The sequence below is a fragment of the Balaenoptera physalus genome (assembly GCF_965194825.1).
Source record: "Balaenoptera physalus genome assembly, chromosome: 3".
NCBI classification, from domain to species: domain Eukaryota; kingdom Metazoa; phylum Chordata; class Mammalia; order Artiodactyla; family Balaenopteridae; genus Balaenoptera; species Balaenoptera physalus.
Window position 1 is genome coordinate 85,700,652 of NC_138890.1, and position 18,608 is coordinate 85,719,259.

An 18,608-nucleotide genomic window follows, 5' to 3' on the forward strand; every position below is an offset into this window, starting at 1 on the left:
CACGTTCAAGACAAAAGAGTTAACTTCAAAGGTGTTTAACATGGTGAATTTAAATTGCATATTTAAAAAAAGGAGAGCAAAAAATAGTTTAAAATCCAGCCCCCGGCTTCCCTGGTGGCGCAGTAGTTAAGAATCCGCCTGCCAATGCAGGGAACACGGGTTCGAGCCCTGGTCCAGGAAGATCCCACATACCACAGAGCAGCTAAGCCAGTGCGCCACAACTGCTGAGCCTGCGCTCTAAAGCCCGCGAGCTACAACTACTGAGCGCATGTGCTGCAACTACTGAAGCCGTGCGCCACAACTACTGAAGCCCGTGTGCCTAGAGCCCATGCTCCACAACAAGAGAAGCCACTGCATTGAGAAGCCCGTGCACCGCAAGGAAGAGTAGCCCCCGCTCGCCGCAACTAGAGAAAGCCCGCGTGCAGCAACGAAGACCCAACACAGCCAAAAATAAATAAATAAAGTAAATTTTTAAAAATTAAAAAAAAAAAAAACCAGCTCCAAATTTACCAAAAAGAACCTAACTAGGAAATGGAAAAATCCTAATCAATTCTATTATTTATCTCTTGCTGCTTAACAAATCACTCCCAAACTCGGTGGCTTAAAACGACATTTTTTTTCAGTGTTGGGGAGTCAAGAATCTGGAAATAGCTTAGCTGGGTGGTTGTGGCTCCAGTTTTCCCATAAAAAGACTTGCCTGGGGATGGAGGATCCTCTTCCAAACTCACTCATATGCTCTTGTCCAGAGGCTTCAGTTCCTTGCTGGCTGTTCACAGAATCATCGTGTGGCTTTGTCCATCGGGCTGCTGAGTGTGCTTACGATAGGGTAGTTGGCTTTCCTCAGAGCGAATGTTGAGAGGGAGAGAGGAGCGAGGAGAAAGGATGCCTTTCATGACCTAATCACATACCTTCACTTCCACCATATTCTATTCATTAGAAGACAATTCAGCCTACACTCCAGGGGAGGGGAATGCACCTCTGCCTTTTAGGGAGAGGATGTCAAAGAATTTGTGGATATATTTTTAAACCGAAGCACAACAAACTTCTAAAACTGGGCAGTTGGAAGGCTGTGTGGGCAGTATGGAGGGCTTAGGAGGGACACCAGCTTCAAGAACAGAGCATAGAAGCTAGATACACAGGAAAGCTCAGCTCCTAACCTCACTCCACTCCCAGAAACTGTAGAAGATAAGCAACAAAATCCTGAGGATTCTCACCAATCTGAAGAGAAATATATTGAGTACATATGTATATCTCTTTCATCTTCTGACTGAGGATGCGTGGAAATGGATATGGAGAGAAAGGAAAAAAATAGAGAACAGGGCAGTCAATGGTGTTGACTCTCTCTGGAAAACATGAAGGATTCGAGTTCCAGGGTGAATTGGGGAAAAAATCCAAAACCAAAGGTATCTATCGACACTGTCGGGGCTCTGCCCACACCCGCTCGGCATTCACAGTTGCCATGTTTGCTTTTCAGGTTTCCAATCGCTAGCACCTACAACTCTCTGAGCGTTTTGATTTGTTTTTGTATTTGTTTTTGACCAGCTGAGCCCACATGACCTCTTGTGGGGCAGAGAGAAGTGCTGGGGAAGTAATGCCTCCTTCCAGTAAAGCTCAGTCAGTGACTGACAACCAGGGGTAAATATCCAGTTCCTCTGTTCTCAATTATGCTGACTCTGCTATGTGTTCTACACTGTCTCCCAGAGTTCCTATTGCCCACACAAGTACCCTACTCGAACCACACCATTTACTGCCTTCCTCCCCTACCCTCCCTCACTTTTTCTCCCCCTACCAGTGCTTCTTGGGATCACCTCCCAAATAAACCACTTCCACTCATTTCCTTCCCTCAGGTTCTGCTTCTGTGGAAACACAACATACAGACCACTGAAAAGAATGGAATATACAGCTATATATATATATCACCTATATGTATACATATATCCCCATATCCCCTCTCTCTGGCCTCTCCCTCCCACCCTCCCTATCCCACCCCTCTAGGTGGTCACAAAGCTCTGAGCTGATCTCCCTGAGCTATGCACCTGCTTCTCACTAGCTACCTGTTTTACATTTGGTAGTGTATATATGTCCATGCCACTGTCTCATTTCATCCCAGCTTACCCTTCCCACTCCCCCTGTCCTCAAGTTCATTCTCTACATCTGCATCTTTATTCCTGTCCTGCCCCTAGGTTCATCAGAACCATTTTTTTTTAAGATTCCATATATATGTGTTAGCATACGGTATTTGTTTTTCTCTTTCTGACTTACTTCACTCTGCATGACAGACTCTAGGTCCATCCACCTCACTACAAATAACTCAATTTTGTTTCTTTTTATGGCTGAGTAACATTCCATTGTATATATGTGCCACATCTTCTTTATCCATTCATCTGTCCATAGACACTTAGGTTGCTTCCATGTCCTGGCTATTGTAAATAGAGCTGCAATGAACATTGGGGTGCATGATTCTTTTCGAATTATGGTTTTCTCAGGGTATATGCCCAGTAGTGGGATTGCTGGGTCATATGGTAGTTCTATTTTTAGTTTTTTAAGGAACCTCCATACTGTTCTCCATAGTGGCTGTATCAATTTACATTCCCACCAACAGTGCAAGAGGGTTCCCTTTTCTCCACACCCTCTACAGCATTTATTGTTTCTAGATATTTTGATGATGGCCATTCTGACTAGTGTGAGATGATACTTCATTGTAGTTTTGATTTGCATTTCTCTAATGATTAATGATGTTGAGCATTCTTTCATGTGTTTCTTGGCAATCTGTATATCTTCTTTGGAGAAATGTCTATTTAGATCTTCTGCCCATTTTTGGATTGGGTTTTTTGTTTTTTTGATATTGAGCTGCATGAGCTGCTTGTAAATTTTGGAGATTAATCCTTTGTCAGTTCCTTCATTTGCAAATATTTTCTCCCACTCTGAGGGTTGTCTTTTCGTCTTGTTTATGGTTTCCTTTGCTGTGCAAAAGCTTTGAAGTTTCATTGGGTCCCATTTTTTTACTTTTGTTTTTATTTCCATTTCTCTAGGAGGTGGGTGGGTCAAAAAGGATCTTGCTGTGATTTATGTCATAGAGTGTTCTGCCTATGTTTTCCTCTAAGAGTTTGATAGTGTCTGGCCTTACATTTAGGTCTTTAATCCATTTTGAGTTGATTTTTGTGTATGGTGTTAGAGAGTGTTCTAATTTCATTCTTTTACATGTAGCTGTCCAGTTTTCCCAGCACCACTTATTGAAGAGGCTGTCTTTTCTCCATTGTATATTCTTGCCTCCTTTATCAAAGATAAGGTGACCATATGTGCGTGGGTTTAACTCTGGGCTTTCTATCCTTTTCCATTTATCTATATTTCTGTTTTTGTGCCAGTACCATACTGTCTTGATTACTGTAGCTTTGTAGTATAGTCTGAAGTCCAGGAACCTGATTCCTCCAGCTCCATTTTTCTTTCTGAAGATTGCTTTGGCTATTCGGGGTCTTTTGTGTTTCCATACAAATTGTGAATTTTTTTGTTCTATTTCTGTGAAAAATGCCAGTGGTAGTTTGATAGGGATTGCACTGAATTTGTAGATTGCTTTGGGTAGTGTAGTCATTTTCACAATGTTGATTCTTCCAATCCAAGAACATGGCATATCTCTCCATCTGTTGGTATCGTCTTTAATTTCTTTCATCAGTGTCTTATAGTTTTCTGCATACAGGTCTTTTGTCTCCTTAGGTAGGTTTGTTCCTAGGTATTTTATTCTTTTTGTTGCAATGGTAAATGGGAATGTTTCCTTAATTTCACTTTCAGATTTTTCATCATTAGTGTATAGGAAGGCAAGAGATTTCTGTGCATTAATTTTGTATCCTGCTACTTTACCAAATTCACTGATTCGCTCTAGTAGTTTTCTAGTAGCATCTTTAGGATTCTCTATGTATAGTATCATGTCATCTGCAAACAGTGACAGCTTTACTTCTTCTTTTCCGATTTGGATTCCTTTTATTTCTTTTTCTTCTCTGATTGCTATGGCTAAAACTTCCAAAACAATGTTGAATAATAGTAGTGAGAGTGGGCAACCATGTCTTGTTCCTGATCTTAGTGGAAATGGTTTCAATTTTTCACCATTAAGGACGATGTTGGCTGTGGGTTTGTTATATATGGCATTTATTATGTTGAGGTAGTTTCCCTCTATGACCACTTTCTGGAGGGTTTTTATCATAAATCGGTGTTGAATTTTGTCGAAAGCTTTTTCTGCATCTATTGAGATTATTATGTGGTTTTTATCCTTCAATTTGTAAATATGGTGTATCACATTGATTGATTTGCATATATTGAAGAATCCTTGCATTCCTGAGATAAACCCCACTTGATCATGGTGTATGATCCTTTTAATGTGCTGTTGGATTCTGTTTGCTAGTATTTTGTTGAGGACTTTTGCATCTATGTTCATCAGTGATATTGGCCTGTAGTTTTCTTTTTTGGTGACATCTTTGTCTGGTTTTGGTATCAGGGTGATGGTGGCCTTGTAGATCAAGTTTGGGAGTGTTCCTACCTCTGCTGTATTTTGGAAGAGTTTGAGAAGATTAGGTGTTAGCTCTTCTCTAAATGTTTGATAGAATTCGCCTGTGAAGCCATCTGGTCCTGGGGTTTTGTTTGTTGGAAGATTTTTAATCACAGTTTCAATTTCAGTGCTTGTGATTGGTCTGTTCATATTTTCTATTTCTTCCTGGTTCAGTCTTGGAGGGTTGTGCTTTTCTAAGAATTTGTGCATTTCTTCCACGTTGTCCATTTTATTGGCATAGAGTTGCTTGTCGTAATCTCTCATGATCCTTTGTATTTCTGCAGGGTCAGTTGTTACTCCTCCTTTTTCATTTCTAATTCTGTTGATATGATTCTTCTCCCTTTTTTTCTTGATGAGTCTGGCTAATGGTTTATCAATTTTGTTTATCTTCTCAAAGAATCAGCTTTTAGTTTTATTGATCTTTACTATTGTTTCCTTCATTTCTTTTTCATTTATTTCTGATCTGATCTTTATGATTTCTTTCCTTCTGCTAACTTTGGGTTTTTTTGGTTTTTCTTTCCTAATTGCTTTAGGTGTAAGGTTAGGTTGTTTATTTGAGATTTTTCTTGTTTCTTGAGGTAGGATTGTATTGCTATAAAGTTCCCTCTTAGCACTGCTTTTGCTGCATCCCATAGGTTTTGGGTCATCGTGTTTTTCATTGTCATCTGTTTCTAGGTATTTTTTGATTTCCTTTTTGATTTCTTCAGTGATCTCTTGGTTATTTAGTAGTGTATTGTTTAGCCTCCATGTGTTTGTATTTTTTACAGTTTTTTTCCTGTAATTGATATCTAGTCTCATAGCATTGTGGTCAGAAAAGATACTTGATATGATTTCAATTTTCTTAAATTTACCAAGGCTTGATTTGTGACCCAAGATATGGTCTATCCTGGAGAATGTTTCATGAGCCCTTGAGAAGAAAGTGTATTCCGTTGTTTTTGGATGGAATGTCCTATAAATATCAGTGAAGTCCATCTTGTTTAATGTGTCATTTAAAGCTTGTGTTTCCTTATTTATTTTCGTTTTGGCTGATCTGTCCATTGGTGAAAATGGGGTGGTAAAGTCCCCTACTATTATTGTGTTACTGTCGATTTCCTCTTTTATGGCTGTTAACATTTGCCTTATGTACTGAGGTGCTCCTAAGTTGGGTGCATAAATATTTGCAATCATTATATCTTCTTCTTGGATTGATCCCTTAATCATTATGTAGTGTCCTTCTTTGTCTCTTGTAATAGTCTTTATTTTAAAGTCTATTTTGTCTGATATGAGAATTACTACTCCAGCTTTCTTTTGATTTCCATTTGCATGGAATATCTTTTTCCATCCCCTCCCTTTCAGTTTGTATGTGTCCTTAGGTCTGAAGTGGGTCTCTTGTAGACAGCATATATATGGGTCTTGTTTTTGTATCCATTCAGCCAGTCTATGTCTTCCGGTTGGAGCATTTAATCCATTTACATTTAAGGTAATTATCGATATGTATGTTCCTATTACCATTTTCTTAATTGTTTTCAGTTTGTTATTGTAGGTCTTTTCCTTCTCTTGTGTTTCCTGCCTAGAGAAGTTCCTTTAGCCTTTGTTGTAAAGCTGGTTTGGTGGTGCTGACCTCTCTCAGCTTTTGCTTGTCTGTAAAGGTTTTAATTTCTCTGTCGAATCTGAATGAGATCCTTGCTGGGTAGAGTAATCTTGGTTGTAGGTTCTTCCCTTTCGTCACTTTAAATATGTCCTGCCACTCCCTTCTGGCTTACAGATTTTCTGCTGAAAGATCAGCTGTTAACCTTATGGGGATTCCCTTGTATGTTATTTGTTGCTTTTCCCTTGCTGCTTTTAATATATTTTCTTTGTATTTAATTTTTGATAGTTTGATTAATATGCATCTTGGCATGTTTCTCTTTGGGTTTACCCTGTATGGTACTCTCTGTGCTTCCTGGATTTGATTGACTATTTCCTTTCCCATGTTAGGGAAGCTTTCCACTATAATCTTTTCAGATATTTTCTCAGACCCTTTCTTTTTCTCTTCTTCTTCTGGGATCCCTATGATTTGAATGTTGGTGCATTTAATGTTGTCCCAGAGGTCTCTGAGACTGTCCTCAATTCTTTTCATTCTTTTTTCTTTATTCTGTTCCTTGGCAGTTATTTCCATGATTTTATCTTCCAGGTCACTTATCCGTTCTTCTGCCTCAGTTATTCTGCTACTGATTCCTTTTAGAGTATCTTTAATTGCAGTAATTGTGTTGTCCATCACTGTTTGTTTGCTCTTTAGTTCTTCTAGATCCTTGTTAAATGTTTCTTGTATAGTCTCCATTCTGTTTCCCAGATTTTGGATCATCTTTACTATCATTACTCTGAATTCTTTTGCAGGTAGGTTGCCTATTTCATCTTCATTTATTTGGTTTTGTAGGTCTTTACCTTGCTCCCTTCTCTGTAACGTACTTTTTGTCATTTCTTTTTTTTTTTTTTGATGGGTGGGGCTGTATTTTTGTCTTACTGGTTGTTTGGCCTGAGACATCCAGCACTGGAGTTTGAAGGCAGTTGGATAGAGCCAGGTCTTAGTGCTGAGATGAGGACCTCTGGGAGGCCTCACTCCAATTAATATTCCCTGGGGTCTGAGGTTCTCTGTTAGTCCAGTGGTTTGGACTCAGAGCTCCCATCACAGGAGCTTGGGCCTGACCTCCAATCTGGGAACCAAGATGCTGCAAGCTTCGTGGTGGGGTTAAGAAAGAAAGAAAGAAAGAAAGGGGCAGTACAATATCAAAGAATAAAAAACAAAATAAAACTTGAAAGATAAAAAATATATTAGGAAAAATAAAACTATAATTGAAACAACTACAACAAGGTAAAATAAAACCACAACAACAAAAAAAAAGGGAGCTGGGGGAACAAGCAAAAGGAGAGAACAATAACAAAGAATAAAATAAAATTAGAAAAATAAAAAATTTATTAGGAAAAATAAAAATATAAAAGTATCAACAACAATGAATCAACAAGGTAAAACAGAATCCGAATCTAAAAGAGGAAAAAAGAAAAAAAAGAAAAGAAAAGCCTTGGCTATGGGGGCGGAGTTTAGGCGGGGGTGGAACTTAGGCAGGGGTGGGGTTTAGGGTGGGGCAGGACCTAGGCGGGGCATTGTTCAAGCGTGGGGCAGGACCTGTGCTTAGGACCTGCATGGAAAGGGAGTGGCAACACTTCAAAAGGAGGGCCTCTGGAGTGTGGGGTTCCGGAGTTTGGAGTTAGGGCCCTGGGTGAGGGTGTGTGGGTGGGGTTTAGGCCCAGCCATTGGAGGGGGTCTCCGATTGTAGAGGTAGGGCCCTGGGTGGGGGTGTAGGGGCAGGGCTTGGGCTCTGCACGGCAGGAGGGAGGCTCCGGGGCAGAGGATTAGGCATGGGAGCCCAACAGGGTTCCTGGTGCCTAAGTGGACAGGGAATGCACTGGCCAGCGTTCCCTTCCATTCCTTCGCACCCCTCCCCCACCATCTCCCCCAGGGTCTCCCCTGTCCCTGCTGGACCCCTAACCGTGGGTGGGTCCCGCTGGATGTAGGAACTGCTGCCCTCCCCCAGCGGTGCCGGTCCTGGAGGTCCAGCCTTTACTTTTGCTCCTCCTTCCCTCCCTCCCACTCCCTCAGGACCTGTGTGGCTGGAGGGGGCCTAGGTGGGCAGAGGATCAGGCCCAGGATCTCAACAGGCTCCCGGGGGCCCAAGTGGGCAGGGGAAACCTGGCCACGCTCCCTTTTGATCCTCTGTCCTCCCAGTGGTCCCCCAATTTCCCCCTTCGGGCGTGGGATCCCTTCCCCTCCCCCAGCCACCCCTCAGGGGTGTCAGTCCCAACCCGCCTCCACTTCTCCTCCCCCTTCACTCCCCCCACACCCCACATCCTACCCGGTCACTGGGGGCTCCTCCTGTCCCCTTAGGTGTCCGTGGTCCCCCACTGGTGCCTGGTAGGTGCCCTAGTTGTGCAGAAACACGAATTCCACGTTCTCCTAGTCCGCCATCTTGATACACCTTCGAGGTGGACATTTTTAATCACAGACAACTGAGGCAGAATGAGAAGGTGACGGGTGCACTTTTGTAGGTGATACTCATTTGCAGTTTCCAGCCTCAGACATAATCCTGTTCTATCTGCAATTTCATATTTCTGCCAACTTCTATCACAGGAGAAGAAAGTAATTAGGAGCCCTCAGGTTCTGCTGTTTTCACATCTGTTCTATCCCCAGATAACTCTACTCCCAGCTGGACGGTGGTAATTTAGGAAGGTAGAGCTGCTGCTTCAAGTAAATAGCAAAGGGCTTAATTGGATACTAGTGTCTCTCCAGGTTTTGGTGGGAGGGATAAGTAAACCTAAAGACTTCGGTAGAATTATTGATATTTTTAAGCCAATGTAGAAAGTTGCTTTAAATTGAGTGAGGGAGATAGTTAATTAGAAATTTTTTTCCCACTTAATCTAAAAATCAGGCTAAGAAGCTGGAATTACTATGGCTTCAGGGGAAAGAAAAGCAAAAACTGTTTGAGGTCAGCACAATCTCAGTAACCAAGTTAGAAAAGTTATGCTATTTTTCCTTAGCCTCATCTTGTTCTCAGTAATTGCTTCCTTTCAACCATAAAGTTGTTTAGTGTAGGAGAGATATTCCAAGGCTTCTCTTTATATTCACTGCTGCAAGATCCCATTTTAGCATAATTACAGTCTTGGAGTTTCAGAGACAGGCTCACTCTATCTAGCTGTGCAGCTGGCTTTCTCAAATGACAATGGGATGCTCACCAGCTTAGTGACGGCCAAGGCCGTGAGCCAGGGGGAGGCCCTCATGCTGAAATTTTGCCCTTGCTTTGTCTGCATTTCCTCTGGGAAGATGGGGAAATGGTTTAGAATTTTAAAAAGCACTGTTTTTATTCTCTTGGGGCTTTTAAAGGGATGTGCTGAGCTTCAAATGCAGATTTCAGAATCCTAAATCAGAGATTATTCATCTTTACATCTCAGACTGATGTTACAGAGCAGAAACAACAAAAAAGAAAGATAAATTTTGTAGTACTTTTCTCCTTGTCCTTCTTCTTATATTTCTCTTTTCTTTTTGAGAGAAGATTAAAGAAAGTCTAAATTTGCTTGCCTTCTTTACCTGCAAGATAATTCCATATTCACCTTGCTTATTTGCTGCAGAAATTCTTTCCATGATTTGATAACCAATAACTATTCACACTCAACCCTCAGTTATCTACTTAGAGACTTCTGCTTATATATACTTTGATTTCCCTGCTTCTCAGTAAGACCAGGGCCCTTTCTGTCTTCTACCCAGCTTACCCAGATGTACCGTCCTCTGCCCCCAAGTTCTGTACATTCTTCCTTCACACGAATTCTTGCATCCATCCCCTTTCTATTTCACTTATCACAACCTTAGTTCAGGTCTTTACATCTCTTTCTCAGTTATTACAGAAGTTTCCTAAATGGTCCATCTACTTCTAGGCTTTCTCTATCCAACTTTTAAAGGTTTCAAATCAACTTTCTTATAGCACCATTCAAAGAGGAATGAACAAAAAAGACTTATACACCATCCATGATGTGTCAAGTGCCAAAACTGACACTTGGAATACATAGGTGAAAGATACTCTCATGAGTGGACTTTCTGTTCTGATCAAATTGATGTCTTTTCTAGCTCAGGGACAGGCTCCATATATCAGTGGTTCTCAAATAGAAGGCATTTTTGATTGTCCCAATGCGGGTGGAGAAGGGAGTTACTGTCATCTAGTATTTAGAGGCTAGGGTTGCTGCTAAGCATCCTACAATGTAGAGGACAGCTCCCTCCAACAAAAATAGAACAGTACAAAGTGTCAATGGTGCCAAGATGGAGAAAGTGCACATGTTAATAGTTAATTCATCAATTGCCCCCTCAGTTCAATGCCTCCCATCTCCACGTAATCAAATCCTACTTATTCTCCAAAGCTTACTTCAACTCCACCTCGCCCAGTTCTCTCCCTGAATTCCTAAGGCACTTTTGGGCGGAAGCACTCCCTATGTGTGTATCATTTTCCTTTGGAGATAGTGCTCTGTGTCCCATGCACCCCGTCTTGTCAGGGTATTGCTGCTGCAAGTCAGTGGGTCCATATTCTACTTTATTGTCCACACTAGCAAGCACAGGGCCCCACATATATTACACAATCAGTAAATACTTATAACTCAAAAATTGAATCCATTAGCACAGAAATTGACAGCTGAACTAGTCAGAAGAGAACTTGCTACAGATTTGAGATTAGGGCAATTAATCTGCAACTATCTCATTAAGAGAAAAGCCAAGGGAAATGGGAATATAAAGAAAGGGACAAGGACATCAGGATGTACTGCCTAGGATAAAATAGTTACAGTGTGCAATTAATCAGATTCTTTTATTGTGGTAAAATACATGTAACAAAATTTATCATTTTAACCATTATTAAGTGTGCAGTTCAGTGATATTAAATACATTCATATTGTTGTGCAACAATCCCCACCAACCATCTCCAGAACTCTTTTTTTTTTTTTTTTTTGGCCATACCATGCAGTTTGTGGGATCTTAGTTCCCTGACCAGGGATTGAACCCACATCCTCAGCAGTGAAAGTGCAGGGTCCTAACCACTGGGCTGCCAGGGAATTCCCCAGAACTCTTTTTATTTTGCAAAACTGAAACTCTATAAAAAATACAAACTCATTTAAAAAAATACCTCCCTTTTCTCCTTTCTTCCACTCCCTAGCAACCTAGGGAGTGGAAGAAAGGAGAAAAGGGAGGTATTTTCTGTCTCTATAAATTTGACTACTCTAGGTACCTCATATAAGAGGGATTATGCAAGATTTGTCCTTTTGTGACTGGCTTATTTCACTTAGCATAATATCTTCAAGGTTCATCCATGTCGTAGCATGTGTCAGAATTTCTTTCCTTTTTAAGGCTGAATAATTTTCCATTGTATGTGTATACCACATTTTGTTGATCCATTCATCCATCAGAGAACACTTGGGTTGCTTCCACCATTGGCTATTGGGAATAAAGCTGCTATGAACATAGGTGTATAAATATATGTTCAAGTCCCTGTTTTCATTTCTTTTGGATATATACCCAGAAATGGAATTGCTGGATCATGTGGTAATACTATTTTTAATTTTTTGAGGGATTGCCATACTGTTTTCCACAGCAACTCTACCATTTGACATTCCCAAAAGCAATGCACAAGGGTTCCAATTTCTCCACGTCCCTGACAGCACGTGTTCTTTTCTGTTTTTTTTTTTTTTTAAATAACCATCTTAATGAGTGTGATCTTAATAACCATCTTAATAACCATCTTAATGAGTGGTATCTCATTGTGGTTTTGATTTGCACTTCCCTGATGACTAATGATGTTAAGCATTCTTGCATCTGCTTAAGCGGCCATTTGTATATTTTCTTGGAGAAATGTCTATGCAAGTCCTTTTCCCATTTTTTTTAAAATTTATTTATTTTATTTATTTATTTTTGGCTGCGTTGGGTCTTTGTTGCTGCATGCGGGCTTTCTCTAGTTGCAGTGAGCAGGGGCTACTCTTCGTTGCAGTGCGCGGGCTTCTCATTGCGGTGGCTTCTCTTGTTGCAGAGCACGGGCTCTAGGCTCGCGGGCTCTAGAGCGCAGGCTCAGTACTTGGGGCGCACGAGCTTAGTTGCTCCGTGGCATGTGGGATCTTCCCGGACCAGGTCTCGAACCCGTGTCCCCTGCATTAGCAGGCGAATTTTTAACCACTGCACCACCAGGGAAGCTCATTTTTCCCATTTTTTAATCAGGTTGTTTGTTTTGTTGTTGAGTTATAGGAGTTCTTTATATAATCTAGATATCAATCCCTTATCAGATATACAATTTGCAAATATTTTCTCCCATTCTGAGGGTTACCTTTTCACTCTGTTGATAGTGTCTTTTGATGCACAAACATTTTTAATTTTGATGAAGTTCAATTTATCTATTTTTTTCTTTTGTTGTCTGTGGTTTTAGTTTCACATGGCCAAATTCTATGTCATGAAGATTTTCCTCTGTTTTCTTCTAAGAGTTTTATAGTTTTAGCCCTTATGTTTAGGTCTTTGATCCGTTTTATGTCCATTTTTGTACATGGTATAAGGTAAAGGTTCAACTTCATTCTTTTGCATATGGATATCTAGTTTTCCAACACCATTGATTGAAAAATCTGTCCTTTCCCCATTCAACGGTCTTGGCATCCTTGTTGAAATCATTTGACCATATATAAGAGAGTTTATTTCTGAGTTCCCTATTCTGTTTCATTGGTTTATATGGCTGTTTTTATGCCAATACCACACTGTTTGTTTACTGGGATTTTGTACAAAGTTTTGAAATCAGGAAATGTGAGACCTCCTACTTTGCTTTTCTTTTTCAAGATTGTTTAGCTATTTGGGATCCCTTGAGATCCCACATGAAATTTTAGGATGAATTTTTCTATTTATGAAAATAATGTTGTTGGAATTTTGATAGAGATTGCATTGTATCTGGAGATCACTTTTGGTAGTATTGACATCTTAACAGTATTACACCTTCCAATCCATGTACACTGGATGGCTTTCCATTTACTTGTGTGTTCTGTAATTTCTTTCAACAACATTTTATAGTTTTCAGAGTACAAGTCAATCAGATTCTTTTTTAAAAGAAGTTATTTTTTCAAACAATATAATGAGAACAGTAATGGAAATTTTAAAATGGAGTTATTCATCCCAAATCTCACTTCCCAAAAAATCATTTGGCCTCACTTTCTCCTGTCTCCTTCGAATCTTGTCTGCATGTATATATGATATCAACAAAATTGCAATCATTTCATGAATCCAGTTTTGAACCTTGGTTTATTTACTTATTATTATACCCTATTCATTTTCCATGTTGTCATATAATCACTTTAACAGATTCTAAGGATGCTATACCAATAGTGAACTCTATCTGGGAGGGGGAAGGGCAGCCAGTGGCCTGATCTTTGGGTTAGGGGTAGGGATGGAAATACTCTTTTTTTTTTTTTTTTTTAACTTCCCAAAGTAGCAAAAACCAATACTTCCTTAGCAAAATGAAAGCAAGAGATTTAGAGATTGTTCTGGGGAAACTGCTTTACTGATTGAATGGGAATAGTCACAATTCAAGAAAATATATTGACTGACTTTACCAGTGCTGTCTGAATATTCTCTAACCCTAACTCTAAAATGTAGCATTTAACATTTGGAATTCATCTTGAAAGAAAAGCATCCCAAAGCATCAAGAACATTTATTTGCTACACTTATTACAGTGGATGACTGAAATATTTATATCCATCTGTAACTTTCAGTTACTCAGTTTTCAATAGCTGTTCAGAAATTCTATGAAACTGGATAAAATGCAAATAGGTTTTTGTATGAAGAGCCATTTTAGTAATATTTGATTTTATCACCTTTCTTGGAATGAAAAACAAAGCTGACAGTGTTAAGTGTTGAATTGGGAGGTATGAATTGGTAAAGACAGGTTTGGGAAGACTTACCGTGCCAAAGTTTATAATCAGAGTAGTGAACATGCCCCTACAGCAAAAGCAGCCTGTCTCCTAGAATTATCTCTCCTCAGATAGTTAGAAGGAGCCTGTACATACTTGACTGCGCCAATGAAAACCCACTGCTTACCTTTCTTTTACAAGATTTATGCCATTTTGTGGATGAATTTAAGGACAAAATATAAGCATGGATCTTGGATTCTTCCTTTCTCTGGCTGCCTGCCCCCTGGCCTCCCTTTTATTTTTCTTAATTTAGGGGCCCTGTATTTCTAATCAGACTTACTAAAGATATTATGGACCAAAACTTCCATCAATTGTTTTTCTTCTTCTTCTTCTTTATCATCATCATCATCATCATCATCATCATCATCATCATCATGAGATTTTTTTCTATATGAAATATTTTTTATTTTATATTATTTTATTTTTTTGATGGGTCATGTAGTTCTATTTTTAATTTTTTGAGGAAATTCCATAATGTTTTCCATAGTGGCTGCACCAATTTACATTCTCAACAACAGTGCACAAGTGTTCCCTTTTCTCCATAATCCTGACCAACACTTGTCATTTGTTGTCTTTTTTTATTATTATTAATTTTTATTGGAGTATAGTTGCTTCACAATGTTGTGTTGATTTCTGCTGTACAGCAAAGTGAATCAGCTACACATATACATATATCCCCTCTTTTTTGGGTTTCCTTCCCATTTAGGTCACCACAGAGCACTGAGTAGAGTTCCCTGTGCTATACAGTATGTTCTCACTAGTTATCTATTTTATACATAGTAGTGTACATATGTTAATCCCAGTCTCCCAGTTCATCCCACCTCCCCCTTCCCCAGCTGGTATCCACACATCTGTTCTCTACATCTGTGTCGCTATTTCTGCTTTGCAAATAAGTTCATCTGTCTCATTTTTCTAGATTACACATATAAGCGATATTATACAATATTTATTTTTCTCTTTCTGACTTACTTCACGCTGTATCATCAGAGATTCTTATTCTAGTTTTAAAACTATCTATACTGTCTTAATAAGTCACATTTTTCTAGTATCACCACATTCTCCAGGTTCAAGAACTGAGACCTGGGTAAAGCAATCACAATGTTCCCTTTAACTAATTTCTAGTGTTTGTTTCCCACTCAGTTTAAAATGGAATATTTTTTTAAACTGGAATATATTTTGATGGTCTGGGATTAAAAACGATTTTTAACTCCTAGAGACCAGCCCTGAAAGATCTGAGATTTTACTTAAGAGGTTAAAATAACAAATACCCCCACTGAATAGCTCCTGGAGAACTGGTTAGTTTAACTTTTTAGGCTGGCTGCCCAAGGTCGTCTGCTTCCATCTGTGGGGCACACACTTTATTGTAGAGTTCAGAAGGCATACACTTCATCCAGTCACTTTCAACATGCACGAGGGTAGTAGATAGCTCCATTAGGCAATGTCAGAGAAGATAAATGTGTCCAAATTACTAGCCAGAAATGCTTAGTAAGCATCAGAAGATGGGTTCTGCTTTCCAAATTATTAAGCAGATTATTCAGAAATACTGAAACATTCGTTTTTCATTGCAGATTTTGTTGACCAGAAGCCAGGGACAGCTGTCTTCCTGTAATGCCCCATGGCGACGGCCACAGGAAATTTTCCCTTCAGTGTTCAACCCACTAAAAGGTGTGAAAGGATGTGCAGTCATTTAGCATCCTTGACATCCAGGATTTGACTGAAAGGTTTTATGGAGAGAAACCCATGGATCCTGGAAGGTCAGTTGTCTACCTTTAGATGAATTTGTTTCAGTAATATCAATTTGTCTGGTTTTCTCTGCATAAAAATAATGAAATGGTCACAGTATGTATATGCATTGTCTGCATAAATGTATCATAGGCCGTCTGTATGCATCTTTCTGGGAAGTAGGCCTTGGATCTAAGTCATGATAAGATTAAAATATGGCATTTTCCGTGGAGCAACTAAGCCCGTGCGCCACAACTACTGAGCCTGCGATCTAAAGCCCACGAGCCACAACTACAGAGCCCACGTGCCACAACTACTAAAGCTCATGCGCCTAGAGCCCATGCTCCACAACAAGAGAAGCCACCGCAATGAGAAGCCCGCACACCGCAGCAAAGAGTAGCCCCAACTCGCCACAACTAGAGAAAGCCCACTCACAGCAATGAAGACCCAATGCAGCCAAAATAAATTAATTAATTGATTTTAAAAATAAAATAAAATAAAATATGGCATTTTGCTTTGATTCTACAAAAGGTAGAGTGGAGAAATCAACCATCTTTAAGGAACAGTTTTTGAAAATGAGGTCCTAGGACTGTCTGCATCAGAATGATCTGACTTTAACAATTTTATATTTCAGAGTTTCACCCCAGGTAGGGCCTGGGCACCCTGCTTTTTAGCAAACACCTAGGGGATTCTGATGCAGATGGCCCCATCATCTCTCATCTAACAAACACTACCCTGAGGAAACAGCAGAGGACTCCCTCAGAGGAACTGAGCTGAATTCTCCCCTTGGTGGAAGGACGGAATTGAGCATTTCCAATACTGAATTATTTTAGGCAGAACTAGTCATAAAAAGGACTTAAGGGCAGTTAGTATCATTACTTTGACAGCTATCAACTTATTCATCTTTTCTCATTCTGGCATTTCTTCAATTTTTCTCCATGAGGAAATGAACCCTTGTGGTCTAGCCATGGACCCTCAGTTATTCTCATTTACAGTTTTGTAACAGAGCAGAAAGCTATGCATCATCATAGGGGAATGAATCATTGGGGAATGATTCAGTTATCAAATGATTATCCTTTTATTAGTCACTAATAATGTAATGGTGTGACTAGAATTCTAGCTGGATTTTCCCTTCTGACCACTAGAATATTTTATTTTAATTTAATTTTATTTTTTAGTGCTTTTTTTTAGTGCTTTCCGTTTTTAAAAATAATTAATTAATTAATTTTTTTTTTTTTTTTTGGCTGCATTGTGTCTTCATTGCTGCGCACAGGCTTTCTCTAGCTGTGGCAAGCAGGGGCTACTCTTCGTTGCGGAGCGTGGGCTGTAGGCACACAGGCTTCAGTAGTTGTGGCACGCAGGCTCAGTAGTTGTGGCTCATGGGCTCTAGATTGCAGGCTCAGTAGTTGTGGCACACGGGTTAGTTGCTCCGTGGCATGTGGGATCTTGCCAGACTAGGGCTCGAACCTGTGTCCCTGCGTTGGCAGGCGGATTCTTAACCACTGCACCACCAGGGAAGGCCCTAGAATATTTTAAATAGAAAGCATACAATAAGAGGTATAGGAAAAATATAGGAGGTATAGGAACATTTTCTTTGAATGATTTGAAACCATTTCTTACGAAACTTGTATAAAGTAGGTAGAGTTCCTATTTAATGCTTTTCTTATTGCTTGGGAATTCCTCAATCTCCTCATCAGTTCTTTTGATGAGAACACATAGCTGTCGTACTCCTCTGCTTGCCATCACCCAAGTGCCCCTCCTCTTCACTAAGGGGTCTCCAACTAAAACTTTCTCTTCCTTTCTGTACACCAGAATTTGTTCTACTGTCAAACTGTGCCTATTCACTTATTAATAACAATGCAGAAATTATAAATTAAATATTATCAAACAAATCCAGCAATACATCAAAAGAATAACTCACCAAGTCCAAGTGGGTTTCATTCCAGAGATGCAAGGGTAAGTCCATTTTAGGAACTCTATTAGCTTAATTCATTTTAATAGATCTTGTAAGAAAAGTCATCTAAAATTACCTACGCTGATGCTAGAAAAGCTCTTGAAAAAAATGTACATCTATTCTTCATAAAAACTCCCAATCCCTAACATGACTGAGTAGATCTGTCTTAACCTGAAAGCCTTCATCATACTTAATGGGAAACCACCAGGATTATTTCCACCAGAGTCAGAAACAAACAAAGGATATTTATTTACTCACACTTCTCTTAAGAGGTGCTGTAGTAAATGGTAAATCTTGTGGACTTTGGTATTCAACTACCACTACCAAGGTTCAAATCCCAACCTTGCCACCTAGAACCTGTGCGACTGTGGGCAATTTACTTAATATTTCTCTGCTGAGTTTCCCTTTCTGTAAATGGGGATAATGATATACTTAAAATCTTAAGGCTGCTTGCTATGAGGTATTAACAGCTTGATAGGAACAAAGTAATTGATAGGTGCATATAAGTGTTGGTAAATATTAGCTACCATTGCAATTATTTAATGTTATTTCTGAGGCAGTAGACAAACCAAACAGAAAGAAGAAGGGATTTAGAGGTGTTAAAAGAAGAAATAAAATTATCTACATTTTAGTTACTATAATTGTAAAACTTGAAAATCCAAGAAAGAGTACTGAAAAACTACAACAAATAGTAAGAAAATTCTTTAAATAGCAGGGTATAAAATTCACATACAGAAATCAACAGAGCTCATGTGTTTGAAGAAAAAAATGAATGAAAAGCAAAGCAAAGCATGTTCCTGCATAGGAAGACTCAACATCATAAAGATGTTAATCCTCTAAATTAAGTTATAAGTTTGACACTGTCATTAATAAATAAAAGGAATTTTTAAAAAACTGGATAAGTTGATTCT

The 18,608-nt window shown here is 39.4% G+C and overlaps 1 protein-coding gene across 6 annotated transcripts in view; it reads left to right on the forward strand.

The window, feature by feature from the left end:
• LOC309657854 (uncharacterized protein) overlaps positions 1–18,608 on the forward strand; it is a 161,069-nt gene that overhangs the window by 126,360 nt on the left and 16,101 nt on the right. For 4 of the 6 annotated variants that reach the window (XR_014261921.1, XM_082455858.1, XM_082455859.1 and 1 more), the window contains one exon: positions 15,590–15,775. Coding sequence is in view for 3 of the 6 variants with exons in the window: in XM_082455858.1 (XP_082311984.1) it covers positions 15,590–15,712 (123 nt within the window). In the remaining 3 variants the exon portion in view is untranslated. Of the gene's footprint in view, positions 1–1,474; positions 1,636–15,589; positions 15,776–18,608 lie in introns of all 6 variants that reach the window. The other 2 variants (XR_014261920.1, XR_014261922.1) reach the window with 1 other exon arrangement.